At 43.7% G+C, this 25,187-nt stretch overlaps 3 protein-coding genes across 5 annotated transcripts in view; 1 reads left to right on the top strand and 2 right to left on the bottom strand.

The window, feature by feature from the left end:
- Positions 1 to 69: 69 nt before the first annotated feature.
- cfap92 (cilia and flagella associated protein 92 (putative)) lies at positions 70 to 9,348 on the top strand. The gene is made up of 13 exons (XM_078283615.1): positions 70 to 157; positions 560 to 771; positions 1,385 to 1,604; positions 4,070 to 4,254; positions 4,394 to 5,298; positions 5,425 to 5,619; positions 5,773 to 6,049; positions 6,132 to 6,296; positions 6,690 to 6,869; positions 7,287 to 7,437; positions 8,198 to 8,409; positions 8,892 to 9,052; positions 9,150 to 9,348. Exons 1-13 carry the CDS (start codon positions 70 to 72, stop codon positions 9,346 to 9,348), a joined length of 3,150 nt encoding a protein of 1,049 aa, XP_078139741.1.
- Positions 9,058 to 19,011, bottom strand: acad9 (acyl-CoA dehydrogenase family, member 9). The gene is made up of 18 exons (XM_071911632.2): positions 18,771 to 19,011; positions 17,276 to 17,369; positions 17,019 to 17,120; positions 15,858 to 15,964; positions 15,562 to 15,662; positions 15,250 to 15,328; positions 14,973 to 15,147; positions 14,804 to 14,877; positions 14,603 to 14,678; positions 14,439 to 14,509; positions 14,218 to 14,337; positions 13,968 to 14,096; positions 13,314 to 13,393; positions 13,055 to 13,181; positions 12,346 to 12,423; positions 11,409 to 11,537; positions 10,108 to 10,180; positions 9,058 to 9,831 (listed from the first exon to the last, which is right to left on the bottom strand). The coding sequence occupies exons 1-18, from the start codon at positions 18,948 to 18,950 to the stop codon at positions 9,731 to 9,733; spliced, it is 1,896 nt and encodes a 631-aa protein (XP_071767733.1). The 5' UTR covers positions 18,951 to 19,011; the 3' UTR covers positions 9,058 to 9,730.
- A 1,486-nt stretch (positions 19,012 to 20,497) lies between these two features.
- The window catches only part of iqsec1b (IQ motif and Sec7 domain ArfGEF 1b), a 99,500-nt gene continuing 94,810 nt past the window's right edge, over positions 20,498 to 25,187 (bottom strand). For all 3 annotated transcript variants that reach the window (XM_071911622.2, XM_071911620.2, XM_071911623.2), the window contains exon 14: positions 20,498 to 24,768. In XM_071911622.2, the coding sequence (XP_071767723.1) occupies positions 24,202 to 24,768 (567 nt within the window). In that variant the 3' untranslated portion in view covers positions 20,498 to 24,201. The remainder of the gene's footprint in view (positions 24,769 to 25,187) is intronic.

Raw genomic sequence — 25,187 nt, 5'->3', positions numbered from 1 at the left:
AGAGTGCTATTCTGCACAAGGAAAAGTCATGGCATGCTTTTTCTTTATCTTTTTCATATAGTGATCTCTATGGAAACCAATACAGTGGAATCAGACCCCAGGAAAAGCATCTCAGAGAAGCATCTCTGTAATTCATGGTCAGAGTGTGATATTGGAGGTGACACAGATAGTGGCGTTTCTGCTAAAGGACAAGAAGCTATCCTTCTCTCTCAGACTGATCTGCCATCTGTGGAGCGGGACTTGGCAAACGGATCGAGTTCACCTGCTGATACAAGTTCACCTGTTGAGGAACTCGGCACACACATCGATGACGGCTCCTATAACGTCACATGGACAGTTTACATTGCAATATCTGTTCCAAGAGGTAAATTCCCATATTTCATGTACGATAGACGAACACGAGTTTGACTGTGAGCGCAGGATCTGGGTGTGGGCAGCATCACTGTACCAGGATCAGTGTGCTGAATTGCTGATATTCTAATTAACAATCTTAGCAACAGACATTAGAGCTTTGCTTTCATCCTCGATCTCATTCACAAAGATATATTCTCTTTTTTAGGAGGAGAAGAAGAAGAGGAGATCCATGTAACTGCTGTGAAAGCCAAGAAAAAGCTGAAGAAAGTCTCATCCAGTGTTCTGGTGGAAGCCCCCAAAGCTCAAGGCTACTATCATATTGAATACAATCTGCTGCCGGGGGACACAGAGACAGTCAAAGTGGACCTAGTGATGTTTGGGCCGGCAGCAAAAATATACAAAAAAAATGAGTCGAAGGTAACCGCCACCTGATGATGGTGATGTGTGTGTGTGTGTGTGTGTGTGTGTGTGTGTGTGTGTGACCCCTGCATGAACAATTCATGAACATCCTGAATGAACAAAGACAAGACAGCTAGTTGGTTTAGAGTTACAGTGAATGAGCCATCTCTGTGCAGGGATTAAGACTGTAGACAGAACAGGCTTGTATGTAATGCCTCTTTACATAATAATGATCATAATAATAATAATAAACTTATTTACATAGCACTAGGGTTGGGATGATATGCTTATCTCACAATATGATCAGTGACAACAAAGTCTGACTGTGCAGAATTATTTCTGAGCCACAAATCTTTCTAGCGATGGCACTGGCTTGTAGAATGTAAACAACAATTTAAAAATGTCATTACAAAGTGCAAATAATATAATTTGGATGGAGAGCTTGTGAAACTGTGATGGACAAGCGTCTCATTTGTGATTACTACAGCAGAATAAAATGGAGCTAATATCACCATTCATTTTTCTGCCCCACAATACGTATCGTCACATTTTTGTATTGCAATATATTGAATTTCGATATATCGTCCGATTGTGAATACATCTAATGATAAATGTGTGAATTTTCGGACAGATTTTGAGACCGTGGCATGAGGGAGATCGGACGTGGGTCGGTTGGACTCAGTCTTTCGACGTCAGAGTCGACAAAGAATTGTTGATCAAGCTGCTCTCTCATAAGATCTGGCTCCGGATCTGGAACGGCAAGGACAAAGTGTCCGGCAAGGCCCGGCACGACAGACCCAAGGCCTTCAGGCTGCCGCACGCTCGACCCGAGGACGCAACGCACATGTGTGGTGAGCAGCAGGTCCTGCCGTCCCCCACATCACTCAAACCTGGATTTATGCCATGATATTTCTGGGGTTTTTTTTGTGCATTGGATGAGGTGTGACGTAATATTAAACTGATACATTTATAGAACATAGAATTTTGGCAAAGTAAAAATCAAATATAATATGCATGACAGCTTAAATCACATTTGTGATTCAGATCGGATTCTTAAAGTATTTGGTATGCAATCCTTATTCGGATGCACATCTAATTCTAATAGTGAGATTTAAAAAAATTTTTTTTAAAAGAAATCACTGATCACGTAGTATATGAGCTCTGTGAAAATTGCCATATTGAGAAAAAAAAAAGATCAAATTGTGTTTCACTGTGCCACTTTGTGCTTAGAAAAAGCAAACAAAATAATAGCCATTTGGTGCTTCTTGCATGAAATACAAAATGACATCTTCCCTATAAGGTGGTATCAAGAATATGGTACACAGGCTCAGAACTGTCTTTGAGGAGGAGAAATCAAAAATATCAAAAAAGCACAGAAATGCAATACTGTTGAAACACAATCCTGAAGTGGGCACCACTACAGGTAAATGTAAAATGTTTTGTTTTATCTAGTACTGCATGACAAACATAGCCAATTCTGTATGTAAAGCAGGCCCTTTTACTCTAGGCTGCAACAATGAAGGTATCGTAAGATGTGATTCACACAAATGTGATTCTGTTCACTCCAATCTTTAACCTCCAACAGTGGATCCTAAAGCCTCACCAGCAGCTGATCCCAAAGCCTCAAGGTTAGATCTGGCAGCCAATGAGAAGATGCCATCATCCACTGCTGTGAATGCAAGGTACATTAAGCCATTTAGCTGTTTTTACTCAGAGTGACTTAAAAAGAGTGAGCAGGTGGGGGCTGCGTGTCTTTGCTCAAAGACACTTCTAAAAGACAGTACACAGTTGATGGAGACATTGGCTGGGGATTGATCACATGACCCTTTGGATACAAAGCTGTCTCTCAAACCACCAGGCCACCCTGCTGCTCAACTTTCAAATTAATCAAATTGTTTCTCATTAACTTAATATCTTTCTCTGGCTTTTGGAGACAAAACAAATCCCAAATTTACTGAAAATCAAGATTATGTTCCTGTTTTTGACTAATCTATTAGATTATGTTATGGAATGCTTTTTGTGTTGCCTTTTCAAAGTAACCTTTCCAAACCTAATGATAACTGTTAATACATTTCTTTAAGACACTGAAGAGAAGACAGTTACCCTTTTGAACACTATTTATCATATCATTTAGCAGTTTTTCATGGAATAATCAATTAATTCAATGTGGGGTGTCCTAAAGTACTGTCCTGGTTGGGATGTTTAAAGAGAACAATACAAAAATGACCCCTATATCTAAATATAGATCTTGAACCTGAATGGAAAGGCGGTGCTGTGGTGTATTGCGGTGTCCTGTCTTGCATTCTGTATGAACACGCTTTGTTCAGTTGAGAGAAATTGTAAATTACAGTATAAATAATTTTGTATACCACCAATAATGGAAGAGGGAAATGATAATCAATGATACTCTCAGTACACTCCGCTTAATATTATGCATAATCAATATCTGTGTTATTCAGATCGATCACTGAACTGGAACAGGACTTGTACTCACTTGATGGAAGTAAACCTGACAAACCTCAAAAACAAGAGAAGAATCACGTCACATCAAGTAAAACAGTCATCTGTACGTAATGACATTTTGATTTAAGCAATTTAAAGTAACACAAGTTATTTGATTTTATATCTGTGCCAGCCATCATACTGATGTGCTTCTAAGATATTAAAACGACACTTTTCATAGACACAAAGGACGTGGACACAAAGTTGGCTGCACCGAAGAAAAGAGGTTTCCAACAACCTACAATCGATGCTCCTGACCTTGAGAATATCAAAAGGAATGGCGTTGCTTCAGCTGAAATCAGTCCAATGCATTTGTTGGCAGGTGAGTCAACCCTTTATTTACACGAATAGCATCTGTGAGGGAGCGAGCAGGTAGGACACAAGAGGCAAAAATAAGGTGCAAAAAGTAAGTTTTTATTAACCCACAAATATGTCAAATGCGGCTGATGGTGCGGCTGTCACAGCATCCAAAACAAATGTTAAGGAATTCTCTCCAAAGGAATCAACCATGCTGTCCACATAGGTAGCAGCATGCCATCTGGGTTAGGGAGGAATAAGATAAATATAATGGAGTTTCAGTAATCTGATGGCCAAAAAATGGCAATTGTAATCTATTACAGTTACTGTACAAGCAGAGTAATAAGATCTCAGATGCTTTTGAAAATATAGGGGATTACTTGTTGGATTACTCAGAAACAAGGGAAAACGATATTTAGACTGCGAGATTATAGCATTTTACACAAATTTCACACTTTTACACTGTATGTTATCCATGAGATCAAACATCCATCATGTGGTCTGTTATTTCTACCAGGTGAGATCTCGCTGACTGACTGCTTCTCCATCTGTACGTCTGGGGTATGCGAGGCCATGTGCAACATCTCTCTGGACAGACCATTAATATCTGATCAACTGAAGGCTGAGCTCAATCCATTGGTCATCACCATTTTGTCAGCCAACTCAATGCCTTCATCGCCAGTCCCTTTTGATGTCCTGGAGGTGTGAATTTCATCTCTTTCATCTCATTAGCAGCAAAGATACAGTGATACATACTTTACATGTTATGAATAATTAGATACAATTTGATTCGCATGCTTCGATGTAAGACATAGTTTAAATATTGTTTTCTTTTTCCCAGGAGAAATGTCTGCCTGTGTATTGCCAGTACAAGTTCCATAACTTGAAAACGCACAGGACAAATTATCAACAGCATGGTGCCAATGTCTGCTTCAAAGACGTGAATGTGATTCTGACCGGCTTGATGAGTCCTGGGGAACTCCAGGAGTTCCTCGCAGGTCCTCCGCTGGAGATAGAAGTTCATGATCGCGACAAGAAGTTGGAGAAACCATCCAAAACCGCTTCGATACTCGGCACGGGGCCAGATGATGACAAGCCGAGTAATGTAGCGCCGGTCAGTGGGAAACACAGCAATCATAATCCCTCGAAACAGAAGACAAAGGTATATAACTCCTTTGGTATTGCAAGCCTCGACCTCTCTGAGCTGTTGCTTGGGCAGCGGAGTCTCAAGCTACACCTAGCGATCAGATGCTCCCCTCCACCTCACCTGCTGGATAGGGAGATAAGTGGATGGGAGAGGAAGATGATGAACACGCCAGCTGCAGCTTATATATCCAGCAAACAGCCCATGCACCAGGGCCATTACTTTGATGCCAATTCTCAACTCAAAGTCAAGATTGAAATAGCTTGTCCACTGAATGTTACGAGTGATAGCTGTGAATTCTCCTCAGAACGTCCGTTTGGACGCATCATCTACCTCTTCGGGTACAGCAATGTCTCTGTGATGGCCAAGCTGAGGGCGGAGATTCTGAGAATCAACGCGGCAGCTTTCCATCTCGGCTCACACTCCCTGGAAAATACTGAGAGAGTCCTATCAAATTACATAATGAATTTCAAGCAGGGGGAGAGCCAGGATCTGGATTTTGTTACAGGATTCCACATGCTAGATAAGAGCATGCACGTCTTTGTTCTTGAAGGGCTAAAACATAAAGCAGTGAAGAGACTGTGGGAGACAGTTCCTATGAAGTAAGCCTATGTACACTATCTTGCCCTAACAGCTCATGTTAACAGTTTTCAGCTGTGCTGTCCGTTTGGCTCGAGTGTTGAGGTCAAATTCCAATGAGAAACCAGTGGTTTTGTGATGTATTGCAGGCTAAGTGGGAGTGAGGAGGAGCAGGTGATAGTCCTCTACAATTCCAGCCTGAGTTTCTTCAAGCGCATCTATGACTCGCTAGATGCGGGCCTGAGCCCTGTCCATCTTTGTGAGTCCCTGGAGACCATCATGAAACAGCCTCTGGTCTATGTTAGAGACATGGTGCCCCACTCCTGCTTCCAAGCTTTGTCACGGTATTTATATACACAGTGAGATTACAGTGGCACTGTAACCTAGTTTTTTTTTATATGAAAGCCCACGCTTATGATTAGGTAAAAATATGTAATATGATACAATTCACCACTGTCATGATTCTCTTCTGTGAAGCATCTTCAATATTTTCCTAGGTTAAGCCAGCTGTGTCAAATGAGGCAACTCAAAGATGTAGTGCGGAATAACCTGTTCCCCTCCGCTGACATGGTTCTCAGCATGAGCAAGGAATTTGGCATAGTGCCTGGGCAGTGGGAGCAAAAGCTCAAAGCAAACACCCAGGATGAGGCAGACATGTCCTCTCCGCCCGTCTCCGAGAAAAGATATACACCACTTGAGACACACAACAGAGAATTCATCAGAGGGAAGCAACACATCAACCAGCAGCTCAAACACACCAAGGACTTCATTCAGGTCTGTAAGCCTAAATAAGATTGACTATGATCTAGATTTAACTCCATACATATAGCCACTCATGTGTTACATAATATTGCAGGCCAATATTAAAGACGTGCAAGAGGCAAGTGTGCTGCTGCAGAAGCCAAAGGCCACTGTACTGAGGGTTGAACAGGCTGCAAACAAGCCAGCCCACAACTACAGCATCCAGACCTTCAACTCAAATGAGCAAGCTAAGGAACTGCTGCGCAAGGAGATGGCCCAGGTTTGAAAAGCTTTGTAGGGCGTGATGTACTTTTTTTACAGACATTTTAATGTATCTGGGGGTGGGGGGGGGTGGGGTGACTCTGTGGTTAGCACTGTTGCCTCAGAGCAAGAAGGACCTGGATTCAATTCCCAGACCTTTTTTGAGTGAAGTTTACAAGTTCTCCCTGCGTTTACCAGGTTTCCTCTCACATTCCAAAGACATGCAAGTAAGGTGGATTGGACACTCTAAATTGTCCATAGGTATAAATGTGAGTCTGTCTTTCTGTGTTTCCCCTTCTGCCCAATGTACGCTGGGACAGGTTCCAATCTCCCATGACCCTGAACGGGATTAAGCAGGTAGAGAAAAATGACTCTGTTCTAATGTATCAAGCTTCTCTGGACATGTTTTCAGGTGCCGGGTCGGAGGTTCACCTACAGTCAGCTGTATCACAGTGCTACGGTGGAGCCAGGTGATAAACATGGCTCTCAATCCACCACTGGCCCTTCCCACTGGTTCACAAGCATGAGCAGCAACAGGTCCGGTGAGCACCCTAGACGCCCGGACGAAGCACGTGTGGCAGAGCTGAGGAAGGTGATGTCACTCTTCAACCTCCAGCAGTGTGGGATTTCACCTAAGTTCCCGTAGAGGAATGTTAAATTTATAGGCATTCCTACAATCTGGGCACAGGGATTGGGTTTTATTGCTGTTTTCTTACTTGGTCCTCTTCACCTATGATCCACTGAGTTTAGGGGAGATATAGAGTAGCGTATAATATGACATGACTAATATAGATTGATTCATAGTTGTAAAATATCAGCCTTGTTGTTGCCTCAGTCGCTGTGGCCGCGCAATAATTTATTGCCCCCGTGGCAGCAAAAGCAAATCTTTAAAACAATTTGAAGCATCTGGTTATTCTCCAGAAGTATCCAATGATAGCTTGTGTTTATAGTATTTTTGACGGGCTGTAAACGGTGGTGTTGATAATACTACTGTCTGGTGTGCCTCCAGCCATGGAGAGAGAACATCCTACATGCCAACACTTTGAAGCCCACGCTGACACGGGACACATGGGCCTGGGACCAACGCGCCCAAGACTTCCTGCTCTACAGCAAACCTCCCCATCTCTTCAGCCCGGCTCCTGTCACCATTCACCTGGCTGGTATGGCTACTTTAGGTTGTACTGCATCAACTCTTAAAGGGGAAATCTACTCTACAACACTTTAACACTGTTCAAAAACATCTATTAGTGATGTGTCTTGCACTTCTGGACCAATTGTGTCGTTTGGTGGTGTACTGGCCAAACCATAGACAACGTCATGTCACGTTGAGATATTTCCAGCACAGCTACAATGGAGTTTGATAGCAAAAAATATTTTAGCCATGTAAAACATCAACAGTAAACGTCAGGTGTTGGTGTCGGCCCCTGGGAATCAAAGAACAAGGGCTTCTTTCTAGATTCACCATTTTGCACCGACGTTCAACAACCATACAGGGAGAAATCCATCGTAGAAGAGGCAGAAATATCCATCTCTCTCTAGCCTTAATAGACCAGAATGCAAAACAACACGTTCAGGGTGAGGCAGGTTTCATTGCAGGTTTTATAGACTGACACCCCCGAAACTGTTGAGTTACATACAGTACTCCCACCCAAAACTGGAGTTCACACTTCGATCAGGGAGGAACCTCCACGATATCGAATAATACTAATAAGTAGTAATACTAAAAAGCCAATATCAGCTTGATATATCTGTCTAACCCTACTGTGAAATCAAAACACTCACATGCCTGTTTAGTTCACCAGTCCTACGAGTAGCAAAACAAACGCTGTGATAATCATCTGGGCTTTTCTCTCTCTAAAAGACTTCCGGATGTGTTAGGGTTGTTGACTGTGTGTGTGTGGCTCTTTTGTTCGTCCTCAGGAGAGGCTTTGCAGCAGGAACAGCTCCAGGCAGCCAGAGCTCAGCACGGTCGGTGGCTGAGGAAGCTGCTCCCAGGCAGCGGCACCCCACCAGGCAGCGGCCAGATCCCGGAGTTCAAGTGTCACATGGGAGGAAATTCAGGGAAGTTTCAGGAAATACTGAAAGATGAACCCAAGAAGTATTCGCTGAGGAAACCAGGCATGGTGCTGAAGGTATAGTCAGTCAGTCAGTCAGTCAGTCATTGAGGTGACTAGCTTTTGAGTAGTGCAGATGACATAATGGACACGCATTTAACACACTGTGAGCCCCAAGAATATTTGGACGGCAGCACATTTTCAGATGCTTTGACTCTGTGCCATTATTTTGGATGTGAAACGACCCGATAACAATGTTGAAGTGTATTTTGGGACATTTTTAGTCGGCAGTTTAAGATTTTATTCTAAGTAGTTATTATTTTTAGCATGCAGCCAAAAGTCTAAATGTAGAATGATATGTAGAAATGTGTTAGCTATCTTGATACTTCAGCATTTCATAAGCTAATTTCCACCCCCAACAGACGGATTATTCTCCAATTCACAAGCTTGAAGACTTTCTTACCTCATGAAATCTTTCTAGTTTCAGTCATGACTCTAATTGCAGTATATAGCGTAACAACCTTTAGGCGGTGAGCCGACTGCTGTGTTCTGTGTTGCAGCCCTTGTCTGTACTGTCGGTGATCAACTCAGGCGACGATGACAATGTCGAGAAAGAGGAAAGCGTCGCTCTGGCTCCCGGCCCCTTCACGGACCGCAACCTCAGCTGCAAAAACAACGCCATCCCCCGACATAGCTCCCCGTACAAGAAGTACCATTTCACGTCAGTTCAGCTTAGCAGCTTTTATTGAAAAAAGAAAAAAAATAATTAGAACAAAGTTATGGTGCGTTAAAACAGCATGTTGTGTTGCTTTCTGCAGGGGATACTGCGAGCAGCGGTCGCTCCGGTACAAGCGGACAGCCTTGCCCCTGACAGAGGAGGAGAGGAGCATCCACACGTTTCAGAGGCACGCTCCTAACGAGAAGACGCATGCAGCTGTCCAACCCTTCAGGAGCATTGTAGAGGTCAGAACCAACGAAGACTGCGCCGTGTACGCTCAACAGCCTGATAAGCAATAAACCCTCTATATCTCACTCAAGTGGAGGCTTGTGCGATATCACACTACACTGCTAAAGATAAGGTGCACTTCGGATAGAACTTCATATAATACCATTAGAAGAGACCCGACACACAGTATCCGACGACCTCTGTTTATTATCTTTGACGTCATGGCTAATAAAATACCTATTAAAGCAAATCTTTGATGTAAAGTTAGAAACTGAATGTACATCGTTAAATTAGTGCCAAACAAGTGCTGCCTTAGCATGGACAAAGCAATGCACATAATGCAAGAGTCAAGACAAACCATTAGGACTCAAGAGTACAGGATGCGGAGCGGTTTCGCCCGCCTCGTCCAATCAGAACGCAGGAGACTTGAGTATTACGGTCGCCTGGGAGAGCTCAGTATGTTCTGTCGAGAGGGTGAGAGCAGATGTAGGCCCTGTTCTCCAGGACCTCCCGGGCAATCTTCTTGATGCTGGCGTCGTTGTTCTCCGGAGAATCTGGAACGGATAGGAATTTGAATTACGAAAACGAGCCGGTTCCATTTGTCAAATACGAAACGTGACATCTCTTCTCTCTCTCTCTGGATAACTGTGCATTACATCCCGCTAATTAAAACAACTCCCACAATGTGAAATTCGAACGCAACGGGGGAGCCTGGCTGTCGGTATGCGGGGTTAGTGGGGAAATTCCGCAACACATGCAAGTCTTTTGTACCGAGATGCAATAAAAGAGGCGCGGGGCTGTTCCCAATTACCGTTTTGTGTTGTACTTACGTTTTTGCAACTGAGTCATCAAATAATTGTTCTTGAAGTAAGCGTCGCTGCAAAACGTGTTTGCGAGCAGCACCTAGAAAATTGGAGAACACAGCCATTCATCAAAACCTGCAGCCCTGTGAACCCAACTGTAAAACAGAGCTGAGAGAAATGAAAACAAAATACGGCGCAGGCATCAAACGCAAAAGCAATAAACTTCAACAAGTAATCAAATGTGAAGTGAGACAATTGCAACCATATGTTGAATTCTATTTTGATCTGCGGGTACACACACACACACACACACAAATTTGAAACAATATACCAAATTTGAAGCTATATATACGCAGTACAAGCACACACTTGTATATTACATCTCAATTGGCAAAAAACAACCGTTTCTAACCACATTGGAACTAAATTAGATGAGAGCATTAAGGGAATGGATTTTGTCTTGAATCTCATGTAACTTAGTGAACCTAAGGCAAAACACTGCAGAGTTAAAAAGGAAAAGGAGAGGTATCTTTGGAATGGAGGGCTGCTGGAGAGGATTACAACAAGCAGTGTGTGTTTTGCATAAAATGCGGAGGTGGCTCTCTGTTGTGTTTGCTGGAGCCTGACACACACGCCCGGAGCCACTGAGGATAGGAACAGAACGGACAGAGCTCAGGCTTGTCCGTTTTAAACAAACAGGAGAGAATCAAAACAGTATAACGCAAAGCATCCACTGCTGCTCTCTTTAATCTCTCTCTGTTGAGGATTTTTTTTTTTTTTGCTCTCTCCTTTGTTCTACATGAGTGTTTCTGATTATATACAGGACCGTTCTATAGTAACTGTTTACTCTCTGCCATCCACCCCACCCCACAGAGCCGCCTCAATTCACTCTGATAAAAAACGGTTTCCCCATGAAAGATGGAGCAGCATGGATTATGGGTGATGAAGGCATGTCTTTCAGGCCGAGCATGTCAGTGGAAGCCAGACAATAATTCCTTTTCTTGCAATTTAACTACAGCTACATCAGATCTGGACACAATGTGGATACGGGACGCATGTTAACACCAGGTGTAAAGGGGGCCTGTATGGCCTATAAGGACAAACTTCCTCTACTCCTTCACTCCACTGCTTTGGAACAATGTACACACTGGATGGGTTTCTTTTGTTTTTTTTAACTAGGCCCATTATGTTTTGGACAAGATTAGAGGCAGATCGTGCTTTGGCCTCACTTCTCCCAGGCCAGTTCAAGCTGGGCCCAAATTTTAGCGCTTGATCAAAGCTCTGGTGTGTGTGTGTGTATGTGTGTGTGTGTGTGTGTGTGTGTGTACCTCATGGTCGTGGTTCCTGAGGCCGATGCTGATGGAGCGGCTGGATCTGGACAGGACAGCCGTCATGGCATAGAGGTTGATCAGCACATCTGCTACTCTCTTCAGGACAAGCTGCTCATCCACTATCGTCTGACAACATATATGGATGCAAATATGGACACTTATCAATCATCGGCAATGACTAAATATAAAATCCCCTAATTCAGTGTGCCTCCTTGGTCTGGAATCCATTGGAGGAACTGAATTATAATATTATAATACAGCATGTACAGTAAGTCTACCCCCCACCCCTGCGTCCAACCACCCAAAACCCTTCCTACTTCAAGCTTGTAACATTAGGACTCCATGATTAATACTGACGCTTGAATAGCAGATTTTAAGAAAAGAATTCTTGACATTTCTTTCTTTCTCTTGCTTTACATGCATTCCTGTAACCAAAACCATTAAGCTTACAGGATGTGTTTGGTCGTATTTCAGCGTTTCTGACTAAACTGTTCAAGGTCTCGGTCCTCAGCTGCCAGAGATTCCAGTTTGATTAAAGCCTTCCGAAGACAAACCCCCCATGTAATGGATCAAAATGGAGTCAAATCACACAGGAAGACAGGATTTAGAAACCTGACGTGTTTCCAAGCGGTTTATTGCTACTCTGGGAAGGCCTTGATTACAATAGCGCAGTCATATAGAAGCTCATTTGGAGGAAGAAAAAAAAGGACACTTTGGACCAGCTGTCCAGCAGATGAACATTACCTCAGCGATACAGTGAGTGGAGGATGTGAATAGGTCTCTACTGTACAAAACAGGCCCCCCCCAATGAGTAAGAAACATATTGTACATTTCAGGGAACTTTTGATATTGAGCGGGAGCTGAAAATCCCACAGCTGTTTTTTTTTTCCCACTTGTGCTAAAAAGGGGGAAAAGGTAAAAAACATCACTTTACCTTTCCATATCTGTAGAGCAGGCTCTCCACAGTTGATCCAAAAAGGAAGACGTTTTGTTCTAATTTCTTTGCACTATCCTGTGAACAGAGCAGAGGGCGGTAAGTTTGCAGTGAATACGATGTTTTCCACTGATACATGGAGGCTCAAACACACTGGATACGATAAGAGATCGATTGAAAGTTCCTGTATTCCTACACAGCAACTGTATGATATTTCTGTTCCATGCCCGATTCTACCTCCTACTTCATATATTTGCTATTAGACCAGCTGACATCGTGCTCATATTTTGTTCAAACTCCTGAACAATTATATGCGACTAGCTAAATTACCCCCTTAGTTTGGTCATACATTACAGGGCTGTTTGGATTTTGCTCATTAGCTTTTCCTCATCCATGTCTTGCCTTCCTGCAGGCTACTTCTTGACCTAAACATCCTGAGTAAAACAAGCGTCATGTCCTTTTACCTAAAAATAGATCAGCGGTCACTACAGACTCAGAAACCTCTCAACAAAGAGCTATTTTAGTCCTCTATTGACGCTCCAAAACCAAATCAAGCTCAGAGCAGACGTGTCAGGGAGGTTTGATGTGTGGCCCGGTGCTTCGAGTGAGCATTGGGCCGCCTGAAAACAATTGGTGCGTTTGAAAAAGCGTGCGTCTGAGGCTGGCGGGGCATTTCTCCCTTAAGAGCTCATCGAGACGAAGTTCTTACCGCCAAGCTGGGATGCACCACTCCATCTTTGCCGGTCAGGCCGAGGTCCACCGTAGCTCCCAGAGAGTTCTTCAGTTTCTTCCCCAGCATGCCCAAAGCCAGACCCACATTGCCTTTCTTCATCTCCCTGGGGGCAGAGCAGAGAAAGGTGAAGTCTAAAGAACCAAAAAAAAAAAAGTCTAAAAACGTCCAGAAGAGTCTTGGCTGACTAAGATTCTTCTTGAAGTTTTATTGAGTGGTACAACTTTCATCCTCTTACTTTATTTTCCCTGTCAGAATTTTGCCAGCATACTGCATTCCAGTCAGAGCAATGTACATCCTCAGGATTTCATTGGTCCCCTGTAGACAAACAATAAATAAAAATGACATGCTGTTAACATTCATCATACAATAATGTGTACTCGTGTGCACTGCTTAGTGGCAAAGCAGGCCACAGAGAAGACATCTGGTGTACTTGCTCATTGGGAGATGCCTAAAATATTCTCTACCAGGAAGTGACATGCTAAAATTGGTAAAATTCAAAATGTTCCACCTCACCAATAGCAGGTAACTGTCTTAAAACATTGCAAAATTACATTATAAAATCACCAAATTCGGTATACATGCAAGTTTTCTTCAATATTCAGGTGTGATTTACACCTTATCACACACATATAGAGAGGAGGATGTTGCAGGCCAATGAGCTGCAGATCTGCTCAAGGAAAGCCAATCAGCTACTTGTCTGTTCAGTCCATTTTATTCCCGGGTAACAGGGAGTAAGACTGAATCACCAAAAAGTCACCAGTTTACTTCATGTAATCTGAGACAAAAGAGATATATTTCAAAGAGTCACATGCCCTCTGGTGGCCACCTCTAGAACAGGCTGCCGTAACAAACTCCAGTACCTGATATTCTAATGCTTTTATTGTAATACCTCGAAGATGAGCAGGATGCGGCAGTCCCTCAGGTAGCGCTCGTAGGGGTAGTTCTTGGTGTAACCCAGACCTCCGAGGATCTGGAGAGCCTCGCTGACACATATCCAGCCTCCCTCCGAGCTGAACACCTGCCACACAGCGACACAAAGACTGAGAAAACACATCACAAGACACCTGGGGGGAACTTTTCTCCAATAGTTAGATTCTTCGTGTCGTATTTGTTTTACACTGATGACGAAGTTCCCTAACCTTGACCATGGCAGCCTCTAGAGAACAGTCTGGCACCCCCGGTCTGTCCATCATCCCCGCTGTCAGGTAAGCCATGCTCTCCATCACAAAGGCATTCTGGGCCATCACTGCAAACTTCTCCTACAATAGGGAACAGGGCAAGGACAAACCGCGTTCATTTCTAGACCAGACCGAGTAGCGTCGTTTGTTCTGGATTCTGCCGAGGGCAAGCAGACCCGTACCTGAATCATACCGAATTCACTCAGGCTTTTGTTGAACTGCTTCCTGGTTGCAGCGTACTCTGCTGTCAGTTCTACAAAAAGCGAGAGAGACAAAACACTAAATTGCAGAAATTTGCTTAGAGCCACATGTATCCTCTTGTTCAGTAATGGCGACTCGTCTTTACCTATGAGTTTTTTGATCATTCCAGCCCCAGCGCTGCCCATGCTGAACCTCCCCGAGTTGAGGATGTTCATGGCAACCTGTCCAGAGACATGATGCAATAAGAAAAGCTGTTGTTGTGGTGGTGGTTTGGTGTTAAAATCACCATATAACCTTGCATATATGCAGTAATGTACAATACGAGACAAATGTTAATGACGATTACCTTAAATCCGCCACCAACTTCCCCTATTACGTTCTCCACCGGCACCGGGACGTTGTCAAAGGACACTTCACAAGCTGGAAGACAACAAAGTCGCAGGTTACGACCATTTTTAAACAACAGATCATTCCAAGAGTCCGCCGTGTTCTCCGACAGTGAGAGAAGGCCTTACTGTTGGAGCCCCGGATGCCCAGTTTGTCCTCAGGCTTGCCACTGGTAATGCCCCCAAAAGCCCGCTCCACGATAAACGCAGAAATCTTATCCTTCTTCACGCCGTCTTTGTCAACCACCTCGGTCCTCGCGAAGACCGTCATTATATCCGCCATGCCTCCGTTGGAAATCCAAAACTGATAACACAAATTGAAAAAAAAAACTTTGGGATCAACACCTCGGAAAGTTCGAAGCAAACGGAAAATAACCCAAGAAAATGCGACGATGCCGCTTCTCACCTTGGAGCCGCTGAGCAGGTAGTGCTTTCCATCGTCCGACAGGGTGGCGCGGGTCTGGATGGAGGCGGCATCGCTTCCGCTGAAACCATCACACCAATTACAAGTAGAGCTAATGCAATTATGCGTACTGTGCAAAACATTCAGAAACGTATTACGAAGCAGATAATAGGGCCAGATGATCCTAATTACTCATGCATGAGCGTAACTGCAGATGCAGAGAAACAAAAGTGGCACAGTGAATGATGAGTTTGCTAGAAGAAAGTGTGAAATATTGACTGAGGACAATCTTAAGCAGGGTTTCCAGGCCTTTACCTTCCAGGCTCTGTCAGACAGAAGGCTGCTACGTGTTCTCCTGAGGACAGTTTGGGCAGATACTTCTGCTTCTGGGCTTCATTCCCCGCTATCAGAATCCCCTGAAACACCAAACACCTGTTAACAAATCACACCGAGGGCCTCATCCCTAATAATCTAATTGAATGTTGCAGATAGCGATCATTCTAGCAAAGACTACAGCGTCCTCCTACTCTCCTCCCCTCAGGCCCTGCGCTCGCCAGCGTGATAGATGTTCTGCCGATCCAGCAAAAAGCCGCACGCTTATTTCATTTTACCTTCAGCCCGATGGCTTGGTGTGCAGCCAGCGTTACGGCGATGGAGCCGTCCAGTGAGATGATCTCCCCCAGGCGTGCGTACATGGTGTTGGACAGTCCGAGGCCCCCTGGGGAAAAAACAATGTCCGTTTTCTTTGATTTCAAACTGAGGGGCTGACAGACACGACAAGACTGTCAAAGACATTTTTGTCATGTTTGGGCGCGTGAGAGAAACATTTGCGGTGGCATTTTAACTTGGGGGGGTTGTGTGTGCGGGGAACATGTGCATGCATAATGGGTTTCGGGCTGCAACTAACGATTATTTTCATTGTCGATTAATCTGTCGATTATTTTCTCGATTAATCGATTAGTTGTTTGGTCTATAAAATGTCAGAAAATGGTGAAAAATGTCGATCAGTGTTTCCCAAAGCCCAAGATGACGTCCTCAAATGTCTTGTTTTGTCCACAACCCAAAGATGTTCAGTTTGCTGTCATAGAGGAGTAAAGAAACCAGAAAATATTCACATTTAAGAAGCTGGAATCAGAGAATTTTGACTTATTTCTCTTAAAAAATTACTCAAACCGATTAATCGATTATCAAAATAGTTGACGATTAATCGATTAATCGTTGCAGCTCTAGAATAGTTGCATTCTTAGTTCATTTGTGTAATAATCAATTTATTATAATACTTAATGTGCATCAAGTCAAGTGAATAGACAAAAAGCCCACCTCACCCAGATGATCAGATATGGAATAAGAGAACAAAGTTAGATAAATGTCTCAGTGATTCAACACATTTATTAGCTAAATCAACTGCAGAGCATCTGGGGAAATGACAGCAAGGGAGAACAGCTGGGTAAAAAAATAAGGGAGAAATGACAGTGTGGATTCATAAGAACAAGTCTATTAGTATAGAAATAGGTGATACCACTGAGGCTGCAGGCTAGCGCATTTTCTAAAGTTTACTTACTGAAAGTGGCTGAGGCGTTCAAAGCGAATAATCTAGCTGTAACATTTTCCAATTGACTTGTCACTTGTGTCTCTCCGCTCATGAATATTACAGTGCGCTACTCTCCAATGAACAAGTTTGATGAGTTTACTGAAGCGTCTAAGAGCAAAAATAGTTTTTCAAATGACAGTCTTCCAGGGTTTATATATTGCATATGTGTAAATCACCTTACCGTACTCCTCAGGAACCTGGATTCCAAACAGCCCAAGCTCTTTCAACCCATTCAGGGTCTCTGGAGGGATTTTGGCTTCGTGGTCAATCCTTTTTGAGTCAACTGAAAATCACAAAGACCAGCCTTTCATTGCCAAATCATGAAACTCATCAAAAGGGCATAGATTGCATGACCTAAATTTATCCAGGCTGATGTATGCAAAAACCCTCCCACTATTTTTATGTAACTCTTGCGTTCATCGAGGTCTCCTCTCTCACCATCCTCATTGAAGAATCTTTCCACCGGGGCGACAAACTGGTTAATCTCCTCCAATTCTTCATTTCCAATTTCTGGATATGGGAAGACCTCGGCCTGGAAGAGATTAAAGATGAAAGAAATGTAAACAGCTCTTAAACTGACAAGTTTGGGGTAGTTTGCTGGGCTTCAAGGGACATGATGTCTTCAAGTGTTCCTGGTACGCTCTTCCTTCAGAGTTTGGAAGTTATAAATACAACTTGCAATCAAGTGTTTTTGCTCAAAACTAATAACAAAATGGACGCTGTAACAAAAGTAACAAAGTAGTTGGCTGTTGTTTTATTGTAGAAATCAGGTGGCACAAAGCTACTTTGTGCTGCAGTGGCAAACTGAACAGGAGAAATTTCACATCTTGATCTTTTTACTTAATTTAATAGCCAAAAGTTGTTGTATACCTCACTTTTAGCAACTGTTGGCACTGCCTTGACGCTCTCCATCACCTAAATGTCACGTCTCAGCAACTCGGGTGTCATAGAAAATTCCTCACTTTCCTAGTTGTATGTCCCACATTGTTGGGTTGTTTATGTGCACTCAACTCTATTTCTGGCAACACTCGAAGGATGTAAAAGAATGCAAAACAGCTCTGGCAGTCAAGACTTATTATCATTAGAGCCACTGATTAACTTAACAATTAACTCTAAGGAAACTAGGGATCTTTTGATTTAAATGCTAGTGGAAGGTCAAGTGAATAAGCCTGCTGAGTGCAAACCGTGTGTCGACCAATCAGAGCATTCATTCCAATCTGAGTGTAGGTGACATCACTCACACCAGGAAGTAGCCTCGAATTCTACATTTGTTTGATTCTGTTGACAACCAGAGGGAGAGTTTGACAAAGGGAATAAGTTACATTTCCACAATGCTGACAGTTATAATAATTCGGGAAACTTTACATGAATATGTCCTCGTCTCCATACCTCATACCCAATGGAGAGACAGTCAAACCAAATTCCATTCAAAAATCAGTCGGCAAAGATGGTAGAACCTAATTAAGACCTTTTTAGGAATTATGAGGGTCCTATGGTAATTTCGGAATAAAAGGGATCCTTATGCAAACGAGGGAACTTAACAGAATTTCAGCTTTTACAATTGGTTGACACTGCCCGCTACCGCCCAATACGGTGTAACTTTTCGTAGAGGAAAATTGTGGGAATAGCAGGCAAACCAAGCCGAAATGTTGACATTTTATTGAAATAAGTGCTGTTTGTTGTACTGAATGTATGCCGAATCGAAGAGTGGATCCAACTAATTGGTAAAATGCCTTATGTCATGTTGTAGGAGGTGTGTACCTTTGCCGAAAAGTAAGGCAAATTTTAACTGACAGATTTTTTTGAAAGGACTTTGGCTAGCAGTTCTCTCCATTCAAGAGAGAACGGAATGTGTCGTGGCTAGTTTAAGCATGATATAAACTACGATAAGCCCATTCGTCTTTTAGTAAAAAAACAAAACAAAAACACTTACCTTGTTCACCTGGCCAAGGAACAAATCCTTGGCATATGCGAGGTTCCTTGCATGGGTTTTAATAGTCCGACGATGTTGCAGCTGGTAGACTTGTTTCCCTGTGTGCCGAACATTACAGGTGAGTAAACGCTTTCCGAGTTGAACAGGTTTGGAAAGGACGATAATTCTGTTTATATTCATCGCTCTGACATAAATTGCCAACTCGTACACCCCTGGGTTACGATGTAGCTTAGGTACCTTTCACCTGATTCTGTCTCATGCTGATGACGTAAACAGAATGTTAGATAATGCTGCTTTCATGTGCTCCTCGTAAACTCGAGCGCTTTTGGTTGGAAATAACAAAATGAACCATGATGTGACAAAAGTAGTTTGGGTGTTGTTTTATTTTAGAAATCAAGCCTTACAGAGATACTTTGTCCTACAGCGGAAGAATGAAGAGTCAAAAAAATATGCAGTAGGCTTGTTGTCGATATTTTAAATGATTTATTCAAACAATTCGTGACAACAAAAGGAGACTGAAGAGAATTTTATTTGCAGGATAAAGTTGTTGAAAAATCACTCTCCCCGTTGTATTTGCAACTTTTGCCGGGCCTTTCATGAGCGCTCAACGGGTAATTAACCTACGATATTTCCGACAGCACATGAAGGCAGCATTACAACTTTGCCATCACACCACTTGGTGGCGTTATTTACTTAAGAAGAATCTATCACCCAAGCTTCAAAATAAAAAATATAGAAAAAAAGAGGGAGAACTTAAAAAAAAAAAACTATAAATGTGCACTGCACTATTATTGTGGCCTTCAAGGACAGTAACAAAACAGAAAACAAATACATCAAACTGTAGTCTATAAATGTCTATTTAAATATTATTGAATGAATGGACAAACCTGAATGGCACTGCTGTAGTGCACATCATGCTTGGATGGTAAATAATGAAGGTCCAGGCCTACAGTCTGTTCCCTCCCATCAGCCTGATGACGCAATCCCGCTGACATTGAGGACTGTGGTCTTCAAAGCTGGGGGATCTATTTTTAGCTCCAGACCTCAAGGGCTACACACAGACAAACTGTCACTCAGACCACCTGCCTCACTCTCACCCAGCTCGTGGCTGCAGACGGGCCGGCCAAGTGTGCTTTCCTGAGCGAGACTCGGACGCTCCGGGTTAGAATTACAATAACAATGTGGGTGATGCAGTCAGAGGCCAGGAAGAATGTGAAATCAATCCAGCTGGTGTTTTGTCCTTCGATGGGAGTCATCACCTTCAGAAAATATTGATGCAGCATGTAATTAGAATGCTTCGGCCTATACGCAGTGGATATAGATCGGTGGTTCTCAACATGGGGTCCGGGGGTCCGCCAGGGGTCCTTGAGGGGGTTCCAGGGGGCCACCAACAAATTGATAAATTGTTAAACTTCAGCATTATTTCATTTACAAGAAGTTAAACACAATCAGAGAATGTAGAAGAATGACTGTTTTGATCATAGTTTCACTGTTATCTCTCTACCGATAGTCATGGGATTCTGGACAAAATCATCTAACAATAAAAATGTAATTGAATGGGGGTTTGTGGCTCTAATGTGGACTAAATTATGGGTCCTTGATATGAAACAGGTTGAGAATCACTGATATAGATTACAACCGAGAGAGCAGTCACACACACTTATATGCACACACACATACACACACCACAAGTTCATGATTCAGTCAATAAAGCAGCCTCATCACACTTCTTTTTACAGTATATCATTTTATTTTGCGTTCTCAACATGGTCACAGTACTAGTTTTACATCAATAGGGTTTTTGTCTACTTAGAAACTGAATGCATAATAAAATGAGAGCACTCCTCCCTTCCCCTGGGACTTCCAAAGTGTTGGGGCTGCGAGTGCGAGAGAACAGGAAGTGTCTCAGGACATGAAGAAGAAGAAGAAGAAGAAGAAGAAGAAGCAGTGATAACCGTGTAACAGTTGGCTGTTCGTCTCTAGATCCTATGATAATTCAGTATTGTTGGAGGCAGAGAGAAGCAGTTGATGATTATGTAAATATCGGAGGGGAGCGGGAATGCACCTTCAATGTAACTGCAGACATTGAGCATCAATAATAATAATTTACAGACTATTTACATATTTCTCTCCTCTCTTCATCGACCCTCCCACCCTCGACTCTCTCTTCCCTTTTTACGCCCCTCTTCATTTGAACAAGAGTTACATTACATTTCCTCAGGTGGATTTCGCTATTTACACTCAGCGGTATACTGCCATGTCTTTATACTGTACAGTGGGACACAGAGGTGAGATGCATGCCGGAGGAGAAGGACACAGCTTTAAATGAAAAGACACAATAGCAGAAATCATCTACATGTAAACAAGCATCGGTCAAAAAGAGAAATCAAAGCTACATTTGCAAGTTTGGGGGTCTTGTTTATGCCTGTTGCTTGAAATAATAAAATGAAACGACTTAAAAAAAAAAAGAAAAGAAAGAAATTGTAGGCATCAATGGCATGCAACAAAGCACCTCACACAGAATCTGGACAGGTTTTTTACAATAGATCAGTTTGCTGAGGGAGCTGGAGGGGAGTGACTGACAACACTTTGATTTGACCTATTTTAGAGTGAGAACTATCGAGATGGGTTTCCTCTTGGCTGCTGTCTGCCCCGTTATCCCATTCTAACTCACGAGAGTCTGATCTGGACTCAGCAGCTCAGTGGCCGATTGTGGTGTTGCAGCGGGTCGCTGGGAGATTCAATTTGGTCCCCGATTTAGTTTAAATGGAATTGGCGATGCGATGTCGTAACTTTCCTAAATGTGACATAAACTAGGCTGAATAAAATGTTGCAGGTTATTACATCAGCAGTCTAAAAAAATGTTAGATTAGCCTACACAAAGCCCGCAGGATCAATTTTGGGATGGTTTTTTTTTTGAAAATTTGCGTCTCTGGAGAAAAGTTTGAAGAGCACTGATCTACTGGACATCACTTGACAACAGTAATGTGTGAGCCATTGACTAAGACAGATGATGAATATGAAGATAAGATAGTTCCATTCAAAATAGTCGTTGCTGTCTGCAAGCGCAGCAGTCCGTTATCGTTTTGATTTCCAGATGATAGAGTACATCTTTTGTCACGCCGACTCTAAAGGTTACACAAATTGTTGTTGGCAAAGAACTTTCCTCTGACAGCTGTAATAATGTCCAGCTTCAACTACTGTTGTACACTACTACTGTTGTTGTAAGATTCAGACTGACAGCCTGTTAACTACTGTATGTTGATCAAGAAAAGATACAGATTTGGTTATCCTCTGGAGTGACATAAATACAGAATTGACTTCAGTTAGTTGTATTTGTCGAAGTCAATGCTATTCTACCATTCATTTTCAACAACTGTCAACTGTAACACTGATATAGTTTGGGAATACACAATAGTTAGAAAATAGCCTCAAAATACAATGTTACATGCAATATTTTCTTTGACATTCTTTATCATTGCGGAAGGTCCAGTCCCTCCAAATCCATGTGGACACTTGCAGTTCACTGAAACACTGAGGAAGAAATGACAAAAGACATTGGAAAAAAGACACAACTAACAAAACTAAACAAAAAGGGAACAACCACCTGATTGCAATTGTTCATAGACAAAATAGTAAATACATATTGCACAAGTAAAAAAAAAAGAAATCCATCTCATAGTCTTTAAGCAGATACAGACTAATTTCTGCCACTGATATCAGCTAAGTAAAACAAGTGCTGTGTCTATCCCTTCACCCCGCAACACAAAACCTGCTCCAACACACCGGCCCGCTGCCTCCGCTCCACACACACACACACACACACACGCACACACACACCGCCACAGACACTGTGCACAGAACGGCTGAAAGGTACAATCAGCCATCCCGTAATATGTCAGAATGATGATTGATATAAAACAGAACTGCCATTTGCGGTGAGTGAAGCGCGCGCGTGAGAGAGAGAGAGTGCTGTCACCGCCGCAGAATGATAAGTATTGATTTGTGGGACTGTGGTGTCCGCGCGGCTCCAGGTAGAGTAAAAGTGAAAGTCAGATCTGAGGGAGTAAACAGCACGGCACGACACACTCATGGCTAAAGAGACGCACACAACGGAAAAAAAACCCAAAACAAAAATAAATAAAAACGAAAGAGGGGACAGGGCACACTCAGCCAGCTGAGAGCTTCCACGTCAGAAAGAGACACTTGGACAGTCACGTCGCTGTTTTCCCGCTGCACAGTTTTGTTTTGTTTTGTTTTTTTGCTCGCGCTCCTTCCTGCTTTTCGGCTACCAGCCCGCCAAACAACAACAGAACAAAAAAAAAAAAAAAAAAAAAAATCACACAAAATCTCTCGGAGCAGAACAGGCTTGAAGAATCATACCAGCGTCGTCGTGTTGCAGTTCATATAGCGTTTCGTATTGTTTATCGGACTCTAAAAAAATAGGTTTTAAAAAAATAAAACGATGGTGGACGAGCAGCCGGGACTGAAGGGGGGGGGGGGGGGTGGAGGTGCAGCGCGTGAGACCGCCGTCCACCAGCCGGCTCTGAACAATCTCCACAGATCTCTACTGCAAAAGGCAACCGGATAGTATCCCAGCTCACTGAATCTAACAGAAGCTCTGACTGGTTTCTTAATAGTGAAACTATGCCACCTAAGTAAGAGTATAATACTGAGATTTTTAATTGATGCCATAGACTGTTATTTGTTCTGTAGTAATAATAATAATAATAATGGGTGATAATATTATCATTATTTTACAAAATACTATATGCACGATATACATAAAGCAAAGTTTTTTGAGACTAAATTAGTAAATGCTTCAATAATTGGCACATTTATGACCGCTAACAGAGATATCACAGTGTACTGTGAGCTACCGCTACATTAAATACTCGCACAGCTACTGCTGAGGCCAACTGACTGTCTGTCTGTCTGTCTGTCTGTCTGTCTGTCTGTCTGTGGGCAACTCTGCCTGTTGTTCAGGCCGCTTCCAGCCAAACCACCCTCGCACTAGATGAGATCACGTTAATGTCAAGATTTACTATTTACTTCTTCTGCAAAACACTAGTAAGCAAGATATTTGATCGTATTCGTAAGACGCCCCGTTAATTTGTTAAGGAAAAACAGTAGTTGTGGTCTTTGTGCATGCTCTTGCTCTGCCGTCTGTCGCTCTTACAAGCGGACAGACGCGACTTGCGAAACAAGTCCCGAAACAAAAGGAGCAAACCGAAAAGGAAATGAGTCTGTTTTGGAATAAACTCGCCCCGATGGCGATCGTAACAAAAAAATGCGGAGGAGGCACAGGATCTAGTCCGGCTACACGTCCCCCCCCCCGACTCCCCGCGGGAGGAGCGGGCCGGCGGCGCGGCGCGACCCTCTCGTCGACTCGAGAGCCTCGGAAATGAAAGTCCAGTCGTCCGGCGGGGCCTCACACCACCGTGCTGATGCCGCTGTGTTTGGGCTTGGTGCCGCCGGGGGCCGGGGAGGGGGCCGGCGGCGGGCCGTGGTGGTGGGGGCCGTGCGGCGGGTGGGCGGGGTGCGGCGGGTGCGCGGGCGGGTGTCCGCCGTGGCCGTGCTGCGCCGGCGCGTGGGGGTGCGGCGGGTAGGCCGGCTGCTGGCCGCCGTGCGAGGAGGGCGGGTGGTACTGGTGCGGCGGGTGCTGCATGTGGGCCGGCGGGTGGTAGTGGTGGTGGTGGTGGTAGGGCGGCGGGTTCTGGCCCATGTGGCAGAACTGGCCGTGGTGCGGGTGCATCTGCGCCGCCGTCTCCGTCTCCGACCGGGCCGTGTGGTGCAGGTTGGCCGGGTGCGGGGTGTGGGAGATGAGGGTGGGGTGCTGGGGCTGCGAGGCGGGGCCGGGCGACTTCACCCGCTTGGTGCCGAACAGGGAGCCCAGGAGCGAGGAGGAGTTGGGCAGGGACTGGCCGCTGTGGCGCGACGGGCAGTCCCGGCTGGAGGGGGCTCTCCGCCGCATGTGGGGGCTGCTAATGATGGACCCCTGCAGAGGAAAGGACGGTCAGATCACAACAGACATACAGCAGACACAGTGTGTGCTTTCTACAGCAGAAGAAGAGGAAAAGGTGCACTCTTGCTGTGTGTAACAGAAATAGGCCTACTGTGCTTTTGGGACATTGTTTAGTTGCAGTTCTACTCCCAGTCTATCTTCCGACCAGCAAGCTTTAAGTCTCTTCAGTAACGATTTGGTACGTGTTACACTATATTAAGCTACACTATGTTTAGAGGATATAGTGCCGTAGAGACCAGGCATTGTATGGTGGACAAGTATAGTTGAATAAAGCAGTACAGTGCTAAAGCTAATATATGCCAAGACACGACATGTGGAGTGGGATACAGCAGTTAAAGGCCACGGTATGCTTGCTGCGGAGATTAATTTTATCAATTTTGCACAGACAAAAG

The sequence above is a fragment of the Centroberyx gerrardi genome, chromosome 5 (assembly GCF_048128805.1).
Source record: "Centroberyx gerrardi isolate f3 chromosome 5, fCenGer3.hap1.cur.20231027, whole genome shotgun sequence".
Classification (NCBI taxonomy): Eukaryota; Metazoa; Chordata; class Actinopteri; order Beryciformes; family Berycidae; genus Centroberyx; species Centroberyx gerrardi.
The sequence above is the reverse complement of the archived record's forward strand: the minus strand, read 5'-3'. Positions and strand labels throughout refer to the sequence as shown.

Excerpts from the sequence above, each read along its gene's own strand:
- cfap92 (XM_078283615.1), top strand. The coding sequence starts at position 70 with ATGGAAACCAATACAGTGGAATCAGACCCCAGGAAAAGCATCTCAGAG. Across the intron at positions 7,438-8,197 it reads TGTCACCATTCACCTGGCTG|GAGAGGCTTTGCAGCAGGAA; the intron begins GTATGGCTACTT and ends GTTCGTCCTCAG. Across the intron at positions 9,053-9,149 it reads TACAAGAAGTACCATTTCAC|GGGATACTGCGAGCAGCGGT; the intron begins GTCAGTTCAGCT and ends TGCTTTCTGCAG.
- acad9 (XM_071911632.2), bottom strand. The coding sequence starts at position 18,950 with ATGAATATAAACAGAATTATCGTCCTTTCCAAACCTGTTCAACTCGGA. Across the intron at positions 17,370-18,770 it reads TCCTTGGCCAGGTGAACAAG|GCCGAGGTCTTCCCATATCC; the intron begins GTAAGTGTTTTT and ends AATCTCTTCCAG. Across the intron at positions 15,965-17,018 it reads CCAGGTTCCTGAGGAGTACG|GGGGCCTCGGACTGTCCAAC; the intron begins GTAAGGTGATTT and ends TTTTTTCCCCAG.